This window comes from Gobio gobio, assembly GCF_949357685.1.
Source record: "Gobio gobio genome assembly, chromosome: 5".
NCBI classification, from domain to species: Eukaryota; Metazoa; Chordata; class Actinopteri; order Cypriniformes; family Gobionidae; genus Gobio; species Gobio gobio.
The window spans coordinates 49,729,078-49,752,577 of record NC_137101.1 but is presented as its reverse complement, the minus strand read 5'-3'; the positions used below and the strand labels follow the sequence as shown (position 1 = coordinate 49,752,577).

At 41.7% G+C, this 23,500-nt stretch overlaps 1 protein-coding gene across 1 annotated transcript; it reads right to left on the bottom strand.

The window, feature by feature from the left end:
* Positions 1-4,802: 4,802 nt before the first annotated feature.
* LOC307126731 (uncharacterized protein) lies at positions 4,803-23,285 on the bottom strand. Its single transcript, XM_079817395.1, has 3 exons — positions 23,218-23,285; positions 22,437-22,645; positions 4,803-6,814 (listed from the first exon to the last, which is right to left on the bottom strand). The coding sequence occupies exons 2-3, from the start codon at positions 22,591-22,593 to the stop codon at positions 6,048-6,050; spliced, it is 924 nt and encodes a 307-aa protein (XP_079673521.1). The 5' UTR covers positions 22,594-22,645; positions 23,218-23,285; the 3' UTR covers positions 4,803-6,047.
* Between the last annotated feature and the right edge of the window lie 215 nt (positions 23,286-23,500).

Sequence of the window (23,500 nt, the reverse complement as noted above, 5' to 3'; positions counted from 1 at the left end):
CTAAAATATATAAATTATAAAATATATAATTTATATAGTATAAACTTAAATACAATTATAAAATGTTATAATATTTGTTGAATAGTTTTATTTATCATATTTATGTTTTGTTTATGTTAAGTCATATTACAATATTGTTTTGAACTGCTTATTTACAATGGTAAGCTTACCATTAACTGTTTTCATTGTTTGTCTGTTTTTTTGTGTTTTTTATTGTATTAAATCCAGACCAAAAATCCTAATAATCAAACTAAATCCTAATACTTATTAAGGTTAATAAAATACTAATATAATAGGACTCCACAACAACAACAAAAACATTCAAAAATGTATTGTCCCTGTTTTTTAATTAAAATATAATAACAAATGAGATTTGAGTGATATTTTGACCACTCAAATAGGAAATGTCCCCGGTTTCCATTTCAGAAATATGGTCACTGTTTTCACTACATTAGTTTGAATCACTACATTTTAGTGATGAGAAATATTTGCAATAAATTTAGTCATGGATTATTATCATTTAAAATGTTGGAAATAGTAATTTTTTTTTCAAATGTTTGAATTTTGTATGTGTTTATCTGCTCCAAAGTTTATCAGACACTGATGGCACTAAACAGTCAGAGTATTGTACTTTAGGGAAGGGGGGGTGTATTTAACTGTTCAAGAGGGAAATGGCCTGTGGTAAGAAACTGTTCCTGTGCCTAGATGTTCTAGTGGCCAGTGATCGGAGTCGCTGTCCTGATGGTAACAGTTCAAACAGACGGTGTCCAGGATGGGTGGAGTCTGTGATGATTTTCCCTGCTCTCTTCCTCCCTCTGGAAGAATACAGGTCCTGGAGGGTTGGCAGTAGGGGTGGTGAAAAAAATCGATTATCGATTAATCGCGAGTATGTTATGGACGAGCATGAATCGATCATTAAATTTTCAAAAATCGATTTTTTTATTTATCTAAACCTGACACTACCACCGTGTGTGTGTGTGTGTGTGTGTGTGTGTGTGTGTGTGTTCATTAGATGAATGTAAATCTGTCGTTAATGCTGAGATGATTCTGAGGGAACACTCTAGAAATCCTCCCGCCTCGCCTCCTCTGGAGCTCAGGCACATTAGCATTAGCGCGTTTGCACGGCTCAGATTCGCGCACAAACACCGAATAAACGCCTTCAATCCGCAGATTTATGAGCGCTTCAGATGAGCGAGCGCGACACACATCGACGCGCACATTCGCGGGAATAAAGGCGATCCTGAGAACGCGATGAGCGGATCACACACACACACAGCCGGACTGATGCTGGAAACACACCGCCGCTCCGCTGCACCGACCCGCGGCTCCCGCTCACGGAACCGAACGGGCCTCGATACTCCTCCGACACGAACCCGTTTTTCTTCTGTCGTTTTTTCCCCTTTTGTCTTTCTCACGTCAGGAAACGAACGAGAGGAGCTCGAGCGGTCCACGCGCTCCCGCCCCCCTCACGCGCGCACCGCATCCATCACTCTTGACATTTTGTCACTGTGTTCTACAGTACAGTATATAAGCTGAAGCTACAGTAAGTTGTTCAAAAATGTTCATTTTGTCTTCTTAATGATTAAATTGGACAATTTTCTTCTAGAAAGACAAGGTGTTTAGGTGGAGAAAAAACTTCTTCTTTACCTTGACATGTTTCGACTGCAACCTGCAGTCTTCCTCCACCTGAACACGTTGTCTTTCTAGAAGAAAATTGTCCAATTTCTACAGTAGAAAATTTTCCAATTTCTACAGTATGTTGGTTCTGAACTACTTCCTAAAGGAAATAAGCCTTTCATTTATTTGTTATTGTTTAGTTCAACTTGATGAGTCACAACACAATGTGATGTATTCATTTCTGTGTAACTACACGACACTACACGACAAGTGCTTTGAGTTGTTGTTACTCAATAAAAGAGTTAAGTAATTCAGTAGCTGACTTTTTTTTATACTGCAATCACTTTGTAGTGTATTTTCGTGTACTGTTGTGAAATGGAAAATCAATAATCGCTAATCGAGAATCGTATAATAATCGAAAATCGACTGTAATCGAATCGGGACTTCAATAATCGTAATCGAATCGAATCGGGAAATCAGACAGATTAACCACCCCTAGTTGGCAGGGGGGCACCAATAATCCTCTCCGCAGTCTGGATTGTGCGTTGTAGTCTCCTGATGTCAGATTTGGTAGCTGAACCAAACCAGACAGTGATGGAAGTGCATAACACAGACTCAATGACAGCCGAGTAGAACTGAATCAGCAGCTCCTGTGGGAGGTTGAACTTCCTCAGCTGACGAAGGAAGTAAAGTCTCTGCTGGGCCTTTTTCACAATGGAGTCAATGTGATTGTCCCACTTCAGGTCCTGAGAGATGGTAGTGCCCAGGAACCTGAATGACTCCACTGCTTCCACAGTGCTGTTCATGATGGTGAGTGGGGGGAGAGCTGGGCTGTTCCTCCTGAAGTCCACTATCATCTCCACCATTTTGAGCGTGTCGAGCTCAAGGTTGTTATAACTACACCAGACAGCCAGCTGTTCAACCTCCAGTCTGTAAGCAGACTCATCACCGTTTTGGATGATGCCGATGACAGTGGTGTCGTCTGCAAATTTCAGGAGCTTCACAGAGGGGTCTTTAGAAGTGCAGTCATTGGTGTACAGGGAGAAGAGCAGTGGGGAGAGAACACACCCCTGGGGGGTGCCAGTGCTGGTAGTGAGAGTCCTGGATGTGAGTTTCCCCAGTCTCACTCGCTGTTGTCGGTCTGTCAGGAAGCTGGAGATCCACTGACAGATTGAGGGTGGCATGGAGAGCTGGGTCAGTTTAGCTGAGAGAAGATCAGGCATGATGGTATTGAAGGCCGAACTGAAGTCCACAAATAAGATCCTTGCGTAAGTCCCAGGTCTGTCGAGATGTTGCAGGATATAATGCAGTCCCATGTTGACTGCATCATCCACAGACCTGTTTGCTCTGTAGGCAAATTGAAGAGGATCCAGCAAGGGTCCAGTGATATGTCCTTCAGGTGGGCCAGAACCAGTCTTTCAAACGACTTCATGACCACAGACGTGAGAGCGACAGGTCTGTAGTCATTAAGTCCAGTGATTTTGGGTTTTTTGGGGACGGGAATGATAGTGGAGCGTTTGAAGCAACAGGGAACTTCACACTGCTCCAATGATCTGTTGAAGATCTGCGTGAAGACTGGGGCCAGTTGGTCAGCGCAGGCTTTCAAACAGGCAGATGAGATGCTGTCTGGGCCTGAAACTTTCCTAGTCTTCTATTTTTTGAAGACTCGGTTCACATCCTCCACACAGAGCTTAAGCTCGGGTTGGATGACAGGAGGGGGTGCAGGAGGTGATGGGGGACGTGTGAATTGCAGATCAGAGCGGGTGTGTGGTGTGAGACTGGGCTTTTCAAACCTGCAGTAGAATGCATTCAGATCCTCAGCCAGTTGTTGATTCTCTACAGAACGGGGGGATGGTGACTTGTAGTTGGTAATGTTCCTCAAGCCTGTCCAGACTGAAGCCGGGTCGTTGGCTGATAACTGGTTTCTCAGCTTTTCAGAGTAGCTTCTTTTAGCAACTCTGATCTCCTTTGTCAGTCTGTTTCTGGTCTGGTTATACAATACTTTATCCCCACGTCTGTAAGCATCCTCTTTGGCATGACGGAGCTGTTTGAGTTTCCCAGTAAACCATGGTTTATCATTAATGATAAGAATGTCCTGGTAGGAATGCATGCATCCTCACAGAAACTGATGTATGATGTAACAGTATCTGTGAGCTCGTCCAGATCAGTGGTAGCAGCTTCGAAAACAGTCCAATCAGTGCAATCGAAGCAGGCTTGTAAGTCCAGCTCTGCTTCATTAGTCCATCTTTTTACAGTCCTTATTACCGGTTTAGCTGATTTCAGTTCCTGCCTGTAGGTCGGTATTCAATGAACCGCACAGTGATCAGAGAGCCCCAAAGCTGCCCGTGGGACGGAGTATTATGCATTCTTTATTGTTGTGTAACAGTGGTCCAGTATATTACTGTCTCTGGTGGGACATGTGCTGTCTGTATTTTGGCAGTTCACAGGAGAGATTTGCTCTGTTAAAATCCCCAAGAATGATTAAAAGAGAGTCTGGATACCTTTGTTCAGTCTCAGCTATTTGTTCAGCCAGCTGTTGTAGCGCCGCGCTCAAACACGCGTCTGGAGGAATGTAAACATTCACGAGGAAAACTCCCGCGGCGAGTAGAAAGGCTTAGTTTATGAAGTGCGCCTCTAGATTAGGAGAGCACATCTTCTTCAGCGTTTTTATTTTTGTTCGAGCTGAATTAAAAAAAATATTTTAAAAAATCTGGCCACGGGGGGCCCCTAGGCTGTGCGTTAATCCGCGCCTGAGTGTCGGTAATATCTATTGTATCTATTGACTGTCTGCTGAAAATCCACTGACTAGTAGCGTATGTTGGCCTGTATGAGTCGTTCAACAGCATTTCTTAGTTTTTCACTTCATTTTGATGGGCCTAATGTAGCAACAGATGAATATATGGACCTCAAAGTAAACGGTGTAGTGATTTTTACTCAATTCACCGATGATGTAGTGATTTTTAGATCATGTGTCACTTAAGGTGTGGTTATGAGTGTATCAGATGAATCCCCTCCCCAACCCAACCCAACACTCCCAATATAAGAACACTCCCAAAAGAACTGTTCAATAATTCAGAATTAATGTAAATTAAAGGGAGTTGGTCAGCTGATTTATCTGAAGGATTTGTGAGTCTGGACAACTAGTAGAGTCTTTGATCATCAACACATTGAAGACACAGTGTAATAAAATTAATGAAATTTATTAACAATAGATATGCAAGAGTAAATACTTCAACGATTAATAATGTTAGTAATGAATATGCACTTCTAAAGGATAGTAAACTAATAACCAAAAAGAAAAGTAATGAATGAAACAATAAGACCAATAAATGATGTGAACACAGAATGGATAAATGCAGTGCTGTTGAACAGAATGGAGCAATGGAAGAGAATTGTATGGGAATGCTTCTTACGGAAACCACCTAATGGTTCTGGCAAATGGTGATTATATATAAGAACTACATATCCATAGAACTGTGATCCGACCAGTTTTAAAATCATGCGGTCTAAACATGGCATTAAGGTTATTTTTAAATCTGAAACCCTTTCCACACTGACCACATATTAATGGCGTCTCTCCAGTGTGAATTATCATGTGGTAATTAAGGGTTCATTTACATCTTAAACCCTTTCAACACTGATCACATGTAAATGGCTTTTCTCCAGGGTGAACATTCATGTGTTCCCTAAGGCTTACTTTCCGTGTGAAGCTATTCCCACATAAGCCGCGTTTCCACCGCAGGAACTTTCCCCAGGAACTAGGAACTTTGGGCTGGTACTCGATGTGTTTCGACCGCAGGAACCAGGGTCTAAATTAAGTTCCGGGTAAATATTTCCCCCTCCAAGCGGCCCTGCTCCCGGGGTAGTACTTGTTCAAAGTTCGGGAACTTTCGGGGGTGGGACTTGGGTGCTGAACATGCTGATTGGTTGAAATCACGCAGCATTTTATTTCAACCGGCATTTTTAAAAGTCTTTTGCAAGGTTCGTTCTGCGTTCAGTAAATATCAGGCTTTCTCTTTCTGTCTGATGGTGCGCATTCGTCTCAGCCATCTCACGGTCAATGTCGTAATAGCTGATAATAACATACGTTGTCCTATTTTAAATCTAGCTTTACGAGCTTTCAGAATACGCTTTAGTATCAGTGCTCGTCTCTTTTCCGCCGTTTTGTTAATGACCTCTTTATTAAAACAATACATTACCAGCAAAAGCAGCGCTGCTTGCATCTCCTCCATACTTGTTATTGTTGCAGACAGTATCGCGCAAAAATTATTACTGTCCTACGCTGACTGTAGGAGCAGCCGCGCGCAGTCCTACATCACGGGACTAATTTGCCGGTACTTTAGACCACAGTGGAAACGCAGACAGTAGCAGGTCTGGGGGAAAAAAGTTCCTGGTACAAATTGTTCCGGATAATTTCGGTGGAAACGCGGCTATAGAGTGCAAGTGTGAGGCTTCTTTCTGTTGTGAACTCTCATGTGGACTTTAAGGCTTCCTTGTTGATTGAAACTCTTTCCACACTGTTGGCAGGTGTACGGCTTCTCTCCAGTGTGAACTCTCATGTGCCGGTCAAGGCTTTCTTTACATCTGAATCTGTTTCCACACTGTTGGCAGGTGAAAGGCTTCTCTCCAGTGTGAATTCTCATGTGGACTTCAAGGTTTCCTTTACATCTGAATCGGTTTCCACACTGTTGGCAGGTGAAAGGCTTCTCTCCAGTGTGAACTCTCATGTGCCTGTCTAGGATTTCTTTACATCTGAAACTCTTTCCACACTGTTGGCAGGTGTAAGGTTTCTCTCCAGTGTGAATTCTCATGTGGACTTCAAGGTTTCCTTTATGTCTGAAATTCTTTCCACACTGTTGGCAGGTGTAAGGCTTCTCTCCGGTGTGAATACTCATGTGGACTTCAAGGTTTCCTTTATGTCTGAAACTCTTTCCACACTGTTGGCAGGTGAAAGGCTTCTCTCCAGTGTGAATTCTCATGTGAACATTAAAGTTTCCTTTGTGTCTGAAACTCGTTCCACACTGTTGGCAGGTGGAATAACTTTTAGTTCCAGTCTTTTGAGCTCTTTTTTGTGAGGAAGTATTTTTAGCCTGTGTCGATCTTTCTCCAGTCATGAAATCATGATGTTTATCATAATGGGCTTTCTTTTCTTTCCTTTCATTAAGTACATGACTTGCCTCTTTCAATGCCATGAGATCTAGGGCAAAAACAGACACAAAACAATTTAGACATTTAAAGCAACATAGCAGGGTATAGGGTAGTATGATATATAACCTATCCTATCCTAGGGATCTGGGGTGGGCAGCTTTGGTTCTGGAGGGCCACTGTCTTGCAGAGTTACACTTTAATGAAAGACGCCTGCCTTTAATTTCAAACAGTCTTGAAGATTTATAGTTAAATATGGGGGTTGGGTTGAATTTTGCAGGTGTGTTTGATCAAGGAAGGAGTAGTGCTGGCCAGTTTGACCAACAATCATGTTTTTTGCTGGAGTTTGGTGATTTAACAGAAGTTTTTATACATCCTAACAATTTAGAAATTAAAATGTAATTAAAATAATAATAATAAGTATGCTTTACTGTGCAATTTATGTAATAATGTCAAGGTAGACCGAGCTTTTATTTTGCCGGCTTGGAATGAAGACCTTTGAGTTTGTGTGTGTTTTTACAAACGGTATATTATTAATTAATTAACCAAAGTACGCTCTAATGTACAATACTAATATATTTATTAGTTCATGTTATCGCAATCTTTTATTTTGACTGGTTGTTATAAAGACCTGTGATTTCCTGTGTATATGAAATGACCAATGTCAAAAGTTTTATCAAATTGAACGGTAAACTGTTCATTAAGTGACTGACACTATGAGGGCACATGAACTTCCTCTGTATAGTGAGACAGCAGATGCGGAACAGTTTGTGTAGTAGTAGAAAAAAACGCAGCTGCGCTCATTCAGGGCAGAACAAACAGACCTCAGATTTCTGTCTTTATGAGCTTTAATATTCACAGACACTGTACAGTAAATAAGATATTGATATGGACTGTTCATTATTTTGATCTATTCATCCAAAAAATTTGTGACCTTCCACTTTATAGAGTAAGCTCCATTTGTGACTGGATTCCGTGATTAAAAAAATCTTTATCAAAAATCTATAATCACCCATATATAACTTTTCATGCCATTGATGAGATTTTCTATCATTTATGACACAATGCTTTGCCGGCATTGACGGGAGTTTACGGCAGTCTATGCTTTCACTGGTGTCATAGGGGACTTCTGAATCAGTACAGAATCTCCGGATCGTAACACAACAAAGAAGAAGCAGAAACAAGTGATAGACGCTTTGATCAAGTACATGCAAACTAATGCAATCATCAAACATTATTCAGCAAAGCTTTTTAATGTTACTGAATGAGATGTTGAACCCATCAAGAGGTATTAGAAATATGAAAGGTATAAGAAGTATACAATGCAAGTTTTCACCAACATTCACCATGGATTTAATATAATAGCGCTAACTGTAACAATGGTATTGTGGCGGAAATAGTCCAATGTTTTTACATTATTCATTTCAAGGTTCATAGATTGAAATTCAAGCACTTTCAAGTGCTTCACACTTTTTCAACACTTTACACCAGAAGTCAGTCTGCAGGAAGCTAGATATTTAACTTTATAAGGTGTTAAATATGGATATTTTTCTTACTCAAACCCATCATTTCACTTCTGAATGCATTTATTAACTCCCGGAGCCATATGGATTACTTTTCTGTAATGGATGGATGCTCTTTGTTGGCTCAAATTTTGGGCTGCCATTTACTGCCACTATAATGCTTGGATTAGACATTTTTTAAAAGGGTCATGAATTGAGAAATCAACTTTCCCTTAAGCTTTTAATATATAAAATGTCATGGTAATATAATAATATTCAGTAAGTTTCAGAGCTGAAAACTTCCTTGTTCATTTCACTGTGGATTCGTTTGTAAACAAGACACAGGTCGAGACTGGATTTGCAGACAGACTGAGATTGAAAACAACGCTGTGCCATTTGGATCCAACAGCAATGATGCAACACACCTATGTGAGTAAAACAGGTTTTTTATGTGTGATAGTGTTGCATTGTTACAGATCGTTTGATATCTACTGATTATGTGTCTAACTAAACATAACGGCTCGGGTTATGTATATAACCCTTGTTCCCTGAGAAAGGGAACGAGCACTGCATCGGAACGACGAATTTGGGGACACTGCCTAAGCAACAGCGTGACTAGTATGAATGAAATCAAGCCAATCCTGATTGGTGTTGCGTCATGAGGTAACTATGACGGCGTACCCGGAAGATACATAAGGGGAGCCTGGGCATAGTAATGGCAGTTATCGCGATGAAGCATGCGCTCCAGGCCTGCCGAGGTGTGGCGACGGGATGCAGTGCTCGTTCCCTTTCTCAGGGAACAAGGGTTATATACATAACCCGAGCCGTTCCCTTTTGAGGGAACTCCCACTGCATCGGAACGACGAATTTGGGGAACGAGTACCCACTAGGCCACACCGAGGGTAGCTCCAGTCCTAGTGTGAAGCCGGAGACCGGGCACAGCTAGGACTGAAGCACCCTAGCACCAGGCGTTGCAGGGAGGTGCAGACTATAAAACCTAATAAAAGTGTGCGGAGTAGCCCATCCGGCCGCCTCGCAAATGTCCGGCAAAGGGACCCCAGAAAGGAGAGCCACCGAGGAGGCCATGCCCCTGGTGGAATGCGCCCTCACGGCCATAGGTGAAGGCAGATTGCGCACCTGATAGGCCGTGGCTATTGCCTGGACAATCCAGTTACTGACAGTCTGGGTTGACGCAGGCAGCCCCTTCTAAGATGAACCAAAACACACTAATAGCTGCTCAGATTTCCTCCACTGTGCAGACTTCTCCACATATATTTTAAGGGCTCTGACTGGGCAGAGCAGGTGAAGTCTCCCTTCTTCCGCCGTCACGTGAGGCGGAGGATGAAATGCCTGAAGAACCAAAGGCCTGACCACGCTTGATGGCACCTTGGGCACATAACCGGCCCTAGGGTGTAAGATGGCCTTCACTTCGCCAGGGGCAAACTCCAGGCAAGTCGGCGTAAGCGCCGAAGGTCCCCCACCCTCCTCAGAGAAGTGATGGCTAAGAGAAAGGCCATCTTAAGGGTCAAGCTCTTTGGGTCTGCTGACTCTAGTGGCTCGAAGGGTGCCTCAGCCAATCCCTCGAGAACCACTGCCAGGTCCCAGGTTGGGACTCTGGACCGAGCCGCAGGCCTCATCCTCCGAGCCCCACGGAGGAACCGTACAACCAACTGGTGCCTACCCAAAGGCCCATCACCCAATGGTGTGTGGAAAGCCCCAATGGCCGCCACGTACACCTTGAGTGTGGACGGGGTAAGCCCTGCAGAGAAACGATCTTGGAGGAACTCCAGCACTGAAGCCACTGGGCAGTTAACTGGGTCCACCTCACGCTCTCTACACCAAGTGGAAAACACATTCAACTTGAGGCTGTACAGTCTCCTTGTAGACGGAGCCCTGGAACTGAGCAAGGTCTCAACCACATCCGCCGGCAGACCCAAAGGTTCCATATCTCTGGCCGGGGGTGAAATATCGTGCCCCCTGCCTGAGACAGGAGATCCCTCCTCAGAGGAATCTCCCACGGCTGACCCACTAGCAGAGCTATGATGTCTGAGAACCAAACTCGAGTCGGCCAACGTGGCGCCACCAGAAGCAGGCTGGCGCCTTGTCGACGGACCCTCTCCAGGACTCCCGGGAGCAGAGCAATCGGGGGAAATGCGTACAGACCCAGCCTCGGCCACGTCTGCACCATGGCATCCAGCCCCAGTGGGGCCGGATGCGTGAGAGAAAACCACAGCGGAAAGTGGGTCGTCTCTTGAGACGGGAATAAATCCACCTCCACTGGGCCGAACCTCTCGCACATGGCCTCCACCACCTCTGGGTGGAGTCGCCATTCCCCGGGCCCCAGCCCCTGCCTCGACAGGATGTCTGCTCCCTGATTTTGGACCCCCGGGACATACATCGCCCTGATGGACAACAGTTTCCAGTGTTTCCCCTATACATTTTTCCAGCAGCGGTGCTGTTACGTGCTGGAGGTTGTTACCAAGTCGTGCGTGGGGGGGTCCGGGGGCATGCACCTCCGGAATAATTTTTTTTAAAATAACATCTTAAACCATGACTTCTGGCAAGTTTTGTGGATAGAAATAGACAGTTTGAACATTAAAATCCAAATGAAACTTTTCATTAGTTTAAAAGGTGACTAGCTTACATAGCCTATTTTACTTCACTAACCTCCAGGGATGTGCAGAAGTTCCTAAGGGGCAGGGGCTTAAATGTAAAAAATAAAAAAAGTTTTGTGTGTGTGTAAAGTTTGGATACTATTTTATGTTTTTGCTGAAAGTCTCTTATGCTTATCAAGCCTGCATTTATTTAACAGTAACCTAAAATATTGTGAAATATTATTACATGATGTTCTTTGTAACTTTTTATTAATCAAAGAATAAAAAAAAATAAAAGAGCATCACATAACATACAAGAGCTGCAAGTAATTTTCTCTTTGCCTTTTGTTGTTTGATTCACATTAATGGCTCAATCGTCAGCAGGTTTATTAGATGCTGCCCCTTTAAGACCAAAAGGAGATAATCATATCATTCTCCCATTGATTTCTCCCAACTATTTACGCCCATTTAAGATAAATTGTGTTTAAGTGAATACTCTCCATGCCGGTAATTTTGAGATATAGGCTATTTGTTGTGTATTTGATGGTTTAGTCGCGCACACGAAGCAAGTCGGTCCGTTCCGCAGCGTGCACGCGCACACACACACACACACACATATCCCCGCCTTGAACTTGGAAACGGCGTCTATTGCGCGGATTATTGTGCTTTTAATTTTATCAAACACGTCCTGCAATTTAGCCCTAGTGGAGAGAGCATTTGACACCAATCACAGATTGTGCTGAATCTGATGTTAAATGCATGTTTGGGGAGAAATGACAGCGCGCGCTGTGAAGGGAAGGAAGTTGCGCTAGACGGAACGCGGGTATAGTTTATAATAGTTTTACCTATTACCACATCGATTTCCCGAGAGCGCCGCGGAGGAAGCAACCTCGGTTGATCCCCCGGGGGGGGGGGGGGGGGGGGGCTCTTCGAAGTCCAGCCGGAGCTAGGACTTCTTTCCAGCAGCCTTCCTAGCCTGAAGGACGTTTCTGAGATCGCCCACAGGTGCGGAAGCCTGCTGGTGCGAGCGCCGCCTCTGTTGCCAGGCTCCCGGAGGAGGGGCTCGAGAGGCGACGCTCTGCTTTTGCACCTGACGGTGCGAGGAACTGGTAGACGGCTGAGGCTGCCCGCTGGAGGCAGCCTTCCCTTTAGGGCGACGAGGGAGGTACTGGCGGAAGGCTACTGACTGCTTCCTCGCCTCCTGAAACCTGTCGACGACGGTGTTAACGGAGTCGCCGAACAGTCCAGAAGGCGAGATCGGGGAGTCTAGGAGAAAGGTTTTATCCTTTTCCTTCATCCCCGATAAGTTCAGCCATAAATGTCTCTCCACAGTCACCATAGAAGCCATGGAGTGGCCCACAGCACGGGCCGTCTCCTTGGTGATGCGGAGAGACAAATCCGCAGCCTTCCGGAGCTTGAGTATATCCTCCGGAGAGGGACCCTCACCCTCATCTAACTCTTTCAGGAGGTCGGCCTGGTAGGCTTGCAAGATGGAAAGTGTATGCAGGGAGCTACCAGCCCGCCCAGCCGCCATATAAGCTCTGCCCACCAAGGCTGAGGTGTCCCTACAGGGCTTGGTGGGCAGTACCGGGGCTTTCAGCGACGACGCCGATTCGGGGGAAAGATAGCTCGCGAGAGCATCTTCCACCCGCGGCATCGTCCTGTATCCAGCCTCACGTGCCCCCAGAACATTGGAATAGTCCAATACTGGGGGATTGGAAACACGCACTGAATACGGCTTTTTCCAAGACTTGCACAACTCATTGTGCAAGTCCGGGAAAAAAGGCAAGCCCCGGCGAGGTGTTTGAGCCCGGCGTGTAAGGAATCGGTCATCCAGCCTGCTTGGTGGCTGGATTTCCTCATTTTCCTGTGGCCAATCGATTCTTAATTTGGCCACCGCACGGGTCGAAACCTCAACCAGTTCCTCTTGAGCGGGCGGGTGAAGTGGCAACTCATATGGTGCTTCACCGCCCGCTCCGATGTCCACCTCATCCAGTTCCTCGGAACCGGAGAGAATGAACACCGGATTCTCCACCCCGGGGGAAGAAGCCGCAGTGCGGGCTTCCACACGAGGAGGGAGAATCTCGGAATCATCAGATGAGGAGTGGGAAGGTGCCTCAGCAGTCCCAAACCTATCTGAAAGATCCCGCTGTGAGCCCCAGGATCTGCGACGCCGAGCCGCCTCGGCGGCTTCGGGACCAGAACCAGAGGGCTCACGAGAACGCAAGAGTTTGAGTGTGAGCCGCTCACAGTGATCACAGGCTCCCTCGAGAGCCGCCCGAGCATGCTCAACACCCAAACACTGCACACAAAGCGAGTGTGTGTCCGAGCCCGACATATAACGGGGACACGGGTGCACACACTGCTTAAATTCTCTTGCGGTCGCCATACTTTTCTTTCACACTTTTCACTTTTTCAGACGTACAACAATAAATAGACAGACAGATTTCACACAGAGCGCTATGCTGAAGAGCGATAACTGCCATTACTATGCCCAGGCTCCCTTTATGTACCTTCCGGGTACGCCGTCATAGTTACGTCATGACGCAACACCAATCAGGATTGGCTTGATTTCATTAATACTTCAGACACGCTGTTGCTTAGGGAGTGTCCCCAAATTCGTCGTTCCGATGCAGTGCGAGTTCCCTCAAAAGGGAACTTACCACGCTGTCACAGGCTGGAGTATCCTTTGTATTTGAGGTGTTGTTGGTTCATTGTCCTGTGTTTTGAGATCAGACTAGAACATGTACGGGCCAGGGCTTGCAAAGCCCGACGTCCAAAATGTATCCCCGGCCTGCCCGATGGGCTATCTTAAATAGTGAAATAACATTCCTTTCTTGATGTGCATTATTCACTGTCTTGACTTGAGATTTTAAAATAAAATACAATAGCTTTGAACATGCTGATTTGTCTGCTGTTTTGCTGATGCACGTTCTTGTGTGTGTGTGTTAGTGATGCGGTTTGCGGTTATATCCATCGGTTATATCCATTGCGATCGGGCGGGCCAATAAAAATAGCATTCCAATAAATTGCGGGTGGATGAGAAATAAATAATTGTGTTTTTTTGATAAAGACATTTTGTGAACCCTGTGGGCGAATCATTCAGATTGCCGTTTTTCTCACAAGCTTTCAAAACAATTCCCACATGTACTGATGGGGGAGCTGAAGCTCATTATAATATGAAAAACTGTAATCCAATCATAGCTGTGGGCGTTTACTTCAAGGTTTTCAATGCGGCACGCCCATAAAAAGCAAGCGTTTCAGGAGCTAGGCTCAAAACCAGGGTATAAAATAGCATATTACTTATTCATTATGATGTTTTTGAATGTAAAAACTAGGGCTGAACGATTTTGGAAAAAAATCTAATTGCGATTTTTTTAACCAATATTTCGATTGCGATTTAATATGCGATTATTTTTTTAACTCTTTATCTTCTGTATTATTCAACATTACATCATTGTATAGTAATGGTGGAAATCTTTAATTGGTACCTCACGATCCGATTACGATTCTGGGAGTCACGATCCGATTCCAAAACAATTCTTGAACTTTTTCCTTATTAATTAATCTTATTAATTTATTAAAAACTTAAAATGTTTTTTATTATGATATATGTAATTATAAGCTTTTTAAAATAACTAGGACATTATAACATTTTAATTAAAACAATTGCATGTTAATAATTTTAAATATATAAATTAATATAGCTGCAAAACATAAGCTAGTAAATCATAAAGAGGAACAAAAAACATATTACAAGCAATGAACAAAGAGTGCTTTCAGTATTTAAGAGTGTCTGAACTGTGAGTGATTTTTCTCTTTCTCAGCTTTACTGTTGTTTGATTATTAATCATGACATCATCATAGACAGCGGGAGACCTGCGTTCACACTAATGCACAGATCTCTTTTGAAATATAAGATGTTTTTGCCCTGTCTGTTTAATTCATTAAAACATTACTGACGGTGTTTACATTAATTTTGCGTCATAAAAGCATTTTGAGACTCACACAGACGCGTGCTCGCGAGCACTCTTCACAAAGCGCCGCGTGAGCATTTGAAATGGAAAACCTTCTGTCAGTGAGTTACTTATTTTTTAATATACAAGCACACTGCATTCCTAACGACATGAATGAAGCCTTCGTTGAGTGTTTGTAAGGAAAATACCGGCGGGCGAGAACACACTGTAAGCGTGACATCAAAGCTAAGTTTCTCACAGCGCTTATCCTGTGCAAAGCCTGCGAATGTCATTGCGATTCGCGCCGTCAACCGTTCCGGACGTTATGAAATATTATTTTATGGTTCGTGTGTGATTGTGTGTGTGAGTGTGTGTGTGTGAGAGAGATATAATGGAAACAATCAGAATATGGATGTTTCTAAAACACACGCAGCGCCACCACGCACCTGCAGTTAAAATCTAAGCTTGGAATCGATCCAGAATCATTGGAGAGAGAATCTTTTCTCCCACCTCTATTGTAGCCTATAGTATGAACAACACAATATTAGATAGATCAAACACAAACAGTTTTTCCCCCTTTTAGGCCAGGCATATATGTGTAATGTGCCAAGTTGCTTCTTCTGCAAACTTTACTCTCGCGTGTCACGTGACCAGACTGTAATCGCAGCCTTTGCGGTTAGGAAATCTTGTTTTATCATATCGCGATATTATCGCAAATGCAATTAATCGTTCAGCCCTAGTAAAAACTATGCGAACGTCATAAGTTGACTTCAGGCAACAGTATAATTTTATTTTTTAAAAGCCAGTTCGTGACCCCTTTAATATAAATACGATTGTATTCGTCTGAAAAAAGATCATATGTCATATTCCCCTAGGATGGCTTGAGGGTGATTTTTGGTTGAACTATCCCTTTAATGCATGATAAGGAGGATAGTCTGAGTGGCCAAAGACTCTCCAAGGATCACTAGGGATGGGCGATACCAATCATTTTATTTTCGATCCGATACCAAGTACTTTCAAGACCAGTATCGCCGATATCGATACTGATACCGATACTTTAAATATTTTAATTTGAATGATTTTATAATGCATTTTGAAAGCCATCTTAATTAACATTAAATAAACAGCAATAGACATTACTCCTTTTTTGTTACATTTATTTAAAATGACTGAACATTATTAATCAAATAAACATTTAACAATTTATATAACAAAAATATAACGTCACACAAACCAGATTCAATGATTGTAAAATAATGTTTCTACATTTTTTCCCCAAAAAGGTTTTTGTGATGGAACAAGAGCATGATGAAAATGTTCCTCTTGAACCGGATTCTGATCAACTCTCTTGCTTTTGAAAAAAGAAAAAGAATGTCTGTGATTTGCACTGAAATCATCTAAAATATAATACATAAGGCTGTGTTACAGGCATAAAAAATGTATGTTAGTAAATCTTTCCCAGGTTAAACTATAATTTATTTAATAAACAAATTTTAAAAGTAAATAAACAAAAGTAGCCTAATATAAAAAGATATAGGCTAATGAAAAAATGTAAAATCCTACTGTTTAAATTAAAATGTCCAGTAAGTTATTATAATCAGTATATTCTTCATGAAATACTGTATTTAATCTTCATTTCTGAAACAATCTGTATTGTATAGGTCTAAAGCATATATAAATAAACGTGACTAGACTATTTTATTCAAATAATTTAATTTATGTAATCATCACTTGGTACCTAGATAATGCCTGCCTCTGAAAGGATTCTGCTAAAGAACTCTGCCTCGAGCCAGAAGGTCGTGACTGTTTTACCTTCTCTGCTCGACTCAGCTGTAGCTACTACTTCGTGCTCTTTAGGGTGTTTAACTTTTAGATGCTTTGTCATGTTTGTGGTATTGCCACAATGTCACATGAAGCTTCATCGTTGTTAACTGGAGTGCAATAAGTCAAGTCATGACCGCAGCAATGCACTCGATTCTGTGCTGAGTGTGCTGAGAGATTGTGGCGCTTACCGCTGTGCCACTGACATGAATACATGATAAGCACACACACAGCGGAAGAAGAAATAGTTCCCATTGACGTTCATATTTAAGTAATATGACCACCTTTCCACTGGATTGCGCTCACGTTCCGTCCGTAGCTCTCAACTTATGTTCATTATCTGTAGTCATTTGTTGTCTCCATCTGCTTGTTTGATTGTAATAATAAGCAGGCTGACTGTAACTTTGTTTGTCAATTGATTGTACTATTGTACTACTTTGTGAAGCAACCTTGGGTTCTTGAAGGCGCTATAAAAATAATTATTAATATTATTATTATTATTAATAAACTAAATGTCAGCATACTGAAGACTGGTGTGCAAACGGTAGCTCAGGTAAGTCAAAAAACACATGAGGAGAAGTGTTAGGATAATATGACGGACATGCACATTCGGACAGGATTACTCAGAGGGCCGCTGAATTTGCAGAAAAACAGTATGTAATTTACCCTGAAGGTTGTGTGAGAAAAAAAGACTTGGCAGATTTGGACAGGATTAAAATCGCAAAGTACACATTTCTCTAACGTCCCCCTGGAAAACTAGTCCTGTCTGAATAGAGTTTACATTGAGTGTGTTTACATGCACGTTCTTAAGCCTGGAATTCCCTCCCTCTATCTCTATGTGACACCGCTAAAAACAGTATTTCCAACCATCCTCTGCCTAGGTTTTTTTTCTTTCTTTCTCCTCCCCCCTCTTCCCTGTATATTTGTATGTCTATGTTCTACATTGTTCTACATTGATACTATGTATACGTATGTATTTTCTTGTACAGCGACCTTGAGCTTGGGAAAGGCGCTATATAAATAAAACGTATTATTATTATTATTAAGCCGATTATGCTGAATAAGCTGACAACGAACATGGTCATGTAAATGCGGTAATCCGTTTTCTTTTATCGGAGTACGGTCATAAACGGCTTAAACATAAACAGGTTGACACAGGTAGCTTTTTGCCTCTTACCCCGATTTTGCGCGGCATGTAAACGCATTAACCTGCTTTCTGTGGGCTTATTGAAGTGCGCATGTGGGATACGTGACAGGAACACATCCTTAGAGCAGATTTAAACGCATCCAGACAGAGCGAGCGTTTTGCATGAAAGAAAGAAGGAAATATGTCACAAACACAGACTCTTTGGCCTAGTCCACATGTACATAGGTATTTTTATAAACCGAGTATTTCCCTCCTCCGTTTAAAAATAAAAATCGCGTCCACATGAAAACGCATTACACACTAGGAAGCGCTGTCAAGAGCATGCCAAACCAACAAGTGGCAATATAACCCTAACCATAAAGCCATGTTGGCCAATCAGAAGCCTGGAAATAAGGTAAACAAGCCAAAATCTCCGGTTCCACTGTCCACAAGACACCGGTGCAACCGGAGTTTCTAAAAATCTTCACCCTGGCCGGAGTTTTCAAAAAAGTTTGGTTTCAGTCAGGGCTTAAAAACGGAAAAAAATATCAATCGGTTCACTCCGAGCAGAATCGATATTTTAACGTTTCCGTTTTTGCATTCCTCATTAAACATTACTGTTCCGAAAACGGTTTGATTTGAAAAAATAACGGTTAATAACGTTATTTTAATTTAGCCTATACTTTAAACAAATATGTATAAATAAAGACTTATTTTCACTCAATAATAATATAACGCATGATAATTAAACTTGAATATTTATTTCATAACATTTTTAAAACCACAACAGAAAAACATGCATTAATTACAAAGCATAAACAGCGGGACAAATATTGACCTGTTTTAATGGAGCGGAAAGTGGCCTCTATATGCCTATTCTTTTCAGAAGAGCGATAACATTCTTTGTACATAACTTTTTTTTCAACACGACTTGTTTTAAAAATTGCATGAATAAAGAATAAATAAACTGGATAACCATTGCTCTTTTAATGCACCGTCAACTGCTAATTTCAAAGCAAACACTGCGCAACACGTCCTTGCATCACATAATCAAATTCAGTCAGCTAATAAAGCTTGATCATTTAATGCAATATAACATACCATTTAATACGAAGCATCAACCGTCTATATAGAAAACATTGACCTGTCCTGTATTGGCAATCTGAAAGACTATAGGAAAAATGTTTGATAGATGCTAGTAGCCTACTTGGATAGGCTTAAACGGAATCCATAAACTAGCCTAAATCAGTCTATTTGAGCTTAAAGTCCGTACTGCTTATTTAAATATACGAAAAGAATGTCCTCCAATACCTGCGCTTTCATTGTAGACCTCAGCGGGGAAAGAAATGTACTTGAGGCTTGAAAATGCGCGTTATCGGTAGATTCATAGATGATGGTGCGCGGGCATTTCACTCACGCTTGATCCGTCAACGTCACATGCTGTACTACTCTATTCATGATTGGTCACTGCCAAATTAAAATATTAAAGAGAACGATAAAATAACGTTATTAACCGGTTAATGGTCATTTCAAATTAACGTTTCTGTTCAGAACGATTCAAATTGATATTGATTTTGATTTCGTTTTTGTTTCTCTTAAAATTTTGTTCGTTTCCGGTTTTCGTTTTCTTTCCTTGAACCGGTTCAGAGCCCTGCTTTCAGTCTCTGGATACTGCATTTAAGTGTGGACGAAAGGCCAAACCGCATCTTTTTGAAAATTGGACAGGGCCTTTAAGACCCAGAACATTTGCAAAAATGTGTTCTCATCTCATGCAGCAGAAGTAGAAGAGGTTTATTTAAAAGCTGCATCTGTAACTGCACGAGAGAATAATATGAGTCGTAAATTTCCATGTTGCAAGCTTTATTTAACTTTATTACAACTGACATAACATTAGGAATACTCAGAGTCAGATATGGAAATTATTATTTTTCACGTCAAGGAAATAACCCGATTTATTAATTAAGTCATTTAAACGCGGTTTACTTGCGTTGGCAGTTTACTGGTGTGCATGTAAACGTGCTCAATGTTTTGTGTGAAGATGCACATCATTAATGTAGTTTTTTCTAAGACACGTTTATAAAAGCTACTTAAATGTCCTAATTAAACTAGTTAGTGGCACCAGTGCTACCGCTCTCAAAGGTTAGTCTGGAGCCCTGAATTATGACCAAGCGGCAACTTCCCGCAGTTTCTCTTGAAGCCAATACGGAAGTGCCTTAAACTGCAATTCATCGACTGGCCACTAGGGACAGGATCCAGAAGGAGCAGAATCTCATTGAGCCCTATGTTAAAATGGCCAACTTTACAGCAGAATAAAGCATGTTTACAGCCTGGCACAAATTGTGGTTTTGGTCTATACGGCTAATTTTGCCCTTCATGACGACTGTGAGGGGGGTGCATTTTTTTATACATTATACTCTATTACATTATATAAAGCCTTAAAGTTCTGCATAATTAAGGGCGTGGCCACTTCGAGTGACAGGTGGATAGCCGTTTATCTGCTGTCTGTTAGTCATCGCGTTACTTAAGCTCCGCCCACGTGCCGCCTTTTTGCCCATTTTCTGTTATCCGGGAGTGACGCGCTGCCAAGATGGAGCCAAGACCATCTCGTCCATACTTTGCGCTTCAGAACGGCTCATCAGAATCCTATGGGTGACGTCACGGACACTACGTCCATATTATTTTACAGTCTATTGTGACAAGTCTTCCGAGCTCTCATCAGCGTTGCCCTGGAAACAAACACGTCCTCTTTTTGACGATGTACATCTGGGAACACAACAATGCGGCGGCAGTGTAGTAACGTTATGGCAGAAGCTGCTGAGCGCCAACGTTACTTCTGTACCCCACAGCCTCGGTTTGGTTTAAGGAAGTGACATAGGTGAATAAGGTGTATTAATAAAGCCCCAGTATTACAGATCATTAACTAAAAAAAGTCAGTTTAGGGTTTAGTTACCCTTTATTTATGTTCAGGGATAGCGATGCACCGATCCACATTTTTTCACTTCCGATCCGATCCCGATACCTGAATTTGGATATCGGCCGATACCGATACTATTCCGATATCAGAGCTGTGTTTGCTTTAATATTATTATTATCATTATTGTTGATTTTATATGCTGCTGACATAAACTCCACTCAACAGGCAAGTATGATATAAACATAATAGTGACCCAAATTATCACGGTTATCAATTTATATTTGAAAATCAACAAACAAAAAATAAATCAAGCAGCTCTAAGCACTTTTTTAAGCTAGATTCTGTGTGATTTCCTTCCTTATAATGGCCGTCGTCAATGGCAACGCATAATGCATAAATCTCTAATATTATATCTGTAAATATATTCTCAAGCAATATTCTCATCAGTGTTCTATCAGCTATGACACATTTAAATCTAGCATATTTTGTGTAAGAGCCCATACAGTATTCTAGTGAAATAAAGCATATTTTTCATATGATTTGACAGTTTATTTGATTAAATATCAAAAATCCAAAAGATGTGCATCATACCTAACACCTAGATGAACACTTTACAGTCAGTTTTATGACTAAGTCATTCTCTTCAAATGTCATTTAAGTTAGAAACATGTATAGCCTACCAATGTTGTATGTAACTTTAGAGACGGTCCCTATAGATTCGCGAACGTCAAGCCAACCCAATGCCAGTCATATCAGATGCGCTGTGGTTCTGCTGTGTTTTGTTTGAAACTATTTTCGCTGCTGAAATATAACAAACTGTCAATCACTGTATGATGAATTAATCTCCTGCGTACATCGCACATTTATCTCTGCTTTGAGTGTAGATTTCAGCGAGAGTGAGAGCCGCGCGCGCTCTGAACAAAACTACACTAATCTGAACGCCTCTGATTATTATATTCATAAACTCAATATAAACAGGTGTGATTGGTTATAATGCGCAACGTGATTATAACAGATGGCTTTTGAGAAGACCATAATAAGTTCAAAGTGGCTGGTGTGAGTGTTACAGCCGAAATACACGCAGATGGCGATTGTCGATGTCAAGCCCTGATTATTATCTCTTAACTGTCACCCTAGTCTTGTCTGCTTTTTTAAATGTTTGATTGCGTTCGTTGTGTTGTACGACGCGAGGGAGCTTCCACCTCTCTGAATTACGGTTTTGCAAACATTATCTTGCTCTGCGATGTTTCCAGTGTGAAGTATTTCCACACAGCTGACATGTTGGCTAGCCACAATGCTGCTCAATGCTATCCTGCTGCAAACTGCGGAATGGATTTCCTGAGCGGGGCGTGTCTCATAACTCTGTGTCTCATTGATCCGCGCCTCCGTTCAGGAAATCCATTCCATAGTTTGCAGCCAGCTAGCAGACAAGCCGGCGGGAATCACTTTTGGAAAGCGCAGACGTGGCTCATGGGTATCGGATTTCTCCGCAGGTTGGATCGGGAAAATCCGATACGTGAATTAAGCTGGTATCGGTCCCGATACCGATACTGGATCGGATCGGCCCCATCCCTATTGAGGGATATTAAAATGTTTATAAAAGTAGATATTGGGTTTAAAACACTAAATTATTGTTTTGTTTAGGGTACTTAAGTATTAAATCGTTGTATGATTATACTTCTGTATATTCTCTATTTCTGTAGAGCTGGAGATTTTAATAAAGATCAAATGAGTGAGTTCAGCTTTGAGAATGAAACCAACCTGTTTGTTCCTCAGTTTCTTCATTTTTCACTCTCAATGTTTCTTCAATCTTCATGTCTTCACTCTCCTCTTTAATGAACTCCATCTTTATGTCTTCAATCTCCTCTTTAATAAACACCATCTTTATGTCTTCAATCTCCTCTTTAATAAACACCATCTTTATAATAGCGTCTCAGTCACTTCACCCAGAGTTTATCTTTGTGTTTGTCCTGTTTAAGATGATATAAAAATAAAAAAACAGAAAGGAAAGCAAAATCAAATCTCAATTTCTTAGTGTGTCAATCAGTTCAGTCACTGGTAAGAGTCAGAGAGGGATTACAGACACATCGTGGCATTTATGATCAACATTTGATATTTAATGAATTACATATTTTATTTTAAGGATTGCACTTTCATGAAAACATTAGCAGTTAGTGTGTTAAAGTTGTCATAACACATGTTAGTGTTTGTTCTCGTTCATTTACACTGTTTTATTCGAGTCGCGATTCGAATCACTGAATCATTTCGCAAAGTTTTTGATTCAATTGACTCGGAGTTTCGAAAAGCTCAGTTTCTCCATCTCTTCTCGGCAGAGACTGAACTCGTGTTTATGATGAACTGATTCACGATAGAGGAAGAGAAATGAGACGCATCTTTTACCGGTGTGGATGCGATTTACTCCCACAAAATAGCCTTCATTAAAGTTAGATAAAGCATTAAAATGTTATATTCAATAGTTAATAAATTATGAATCATTGAACGGTTTCTATCGATTTAAACAGATTAAATGCTTAAAACAAACCTTTCTTTAGGCGAATCTCAACAGATGCAGGAGCGCGGCGCAGCCTTATGACGTCACATCGCCACACCAAAATAAAAGTCCCGTTCACACTCTGCTGTCTTATAATCACTGAAGTACAAATGTCTGTCTACTATTTTTACCTGATAATCCCTATATTAAACTTAAAACAGTGACAAATGTGATGAAAACAAACATCTTAAAAAGAGTGTATGAGTTCATACATGTGTCCGACTTGAAACACACGAGAGTCAGTGTATTTTGCCAATATTAAAAATACTTATTA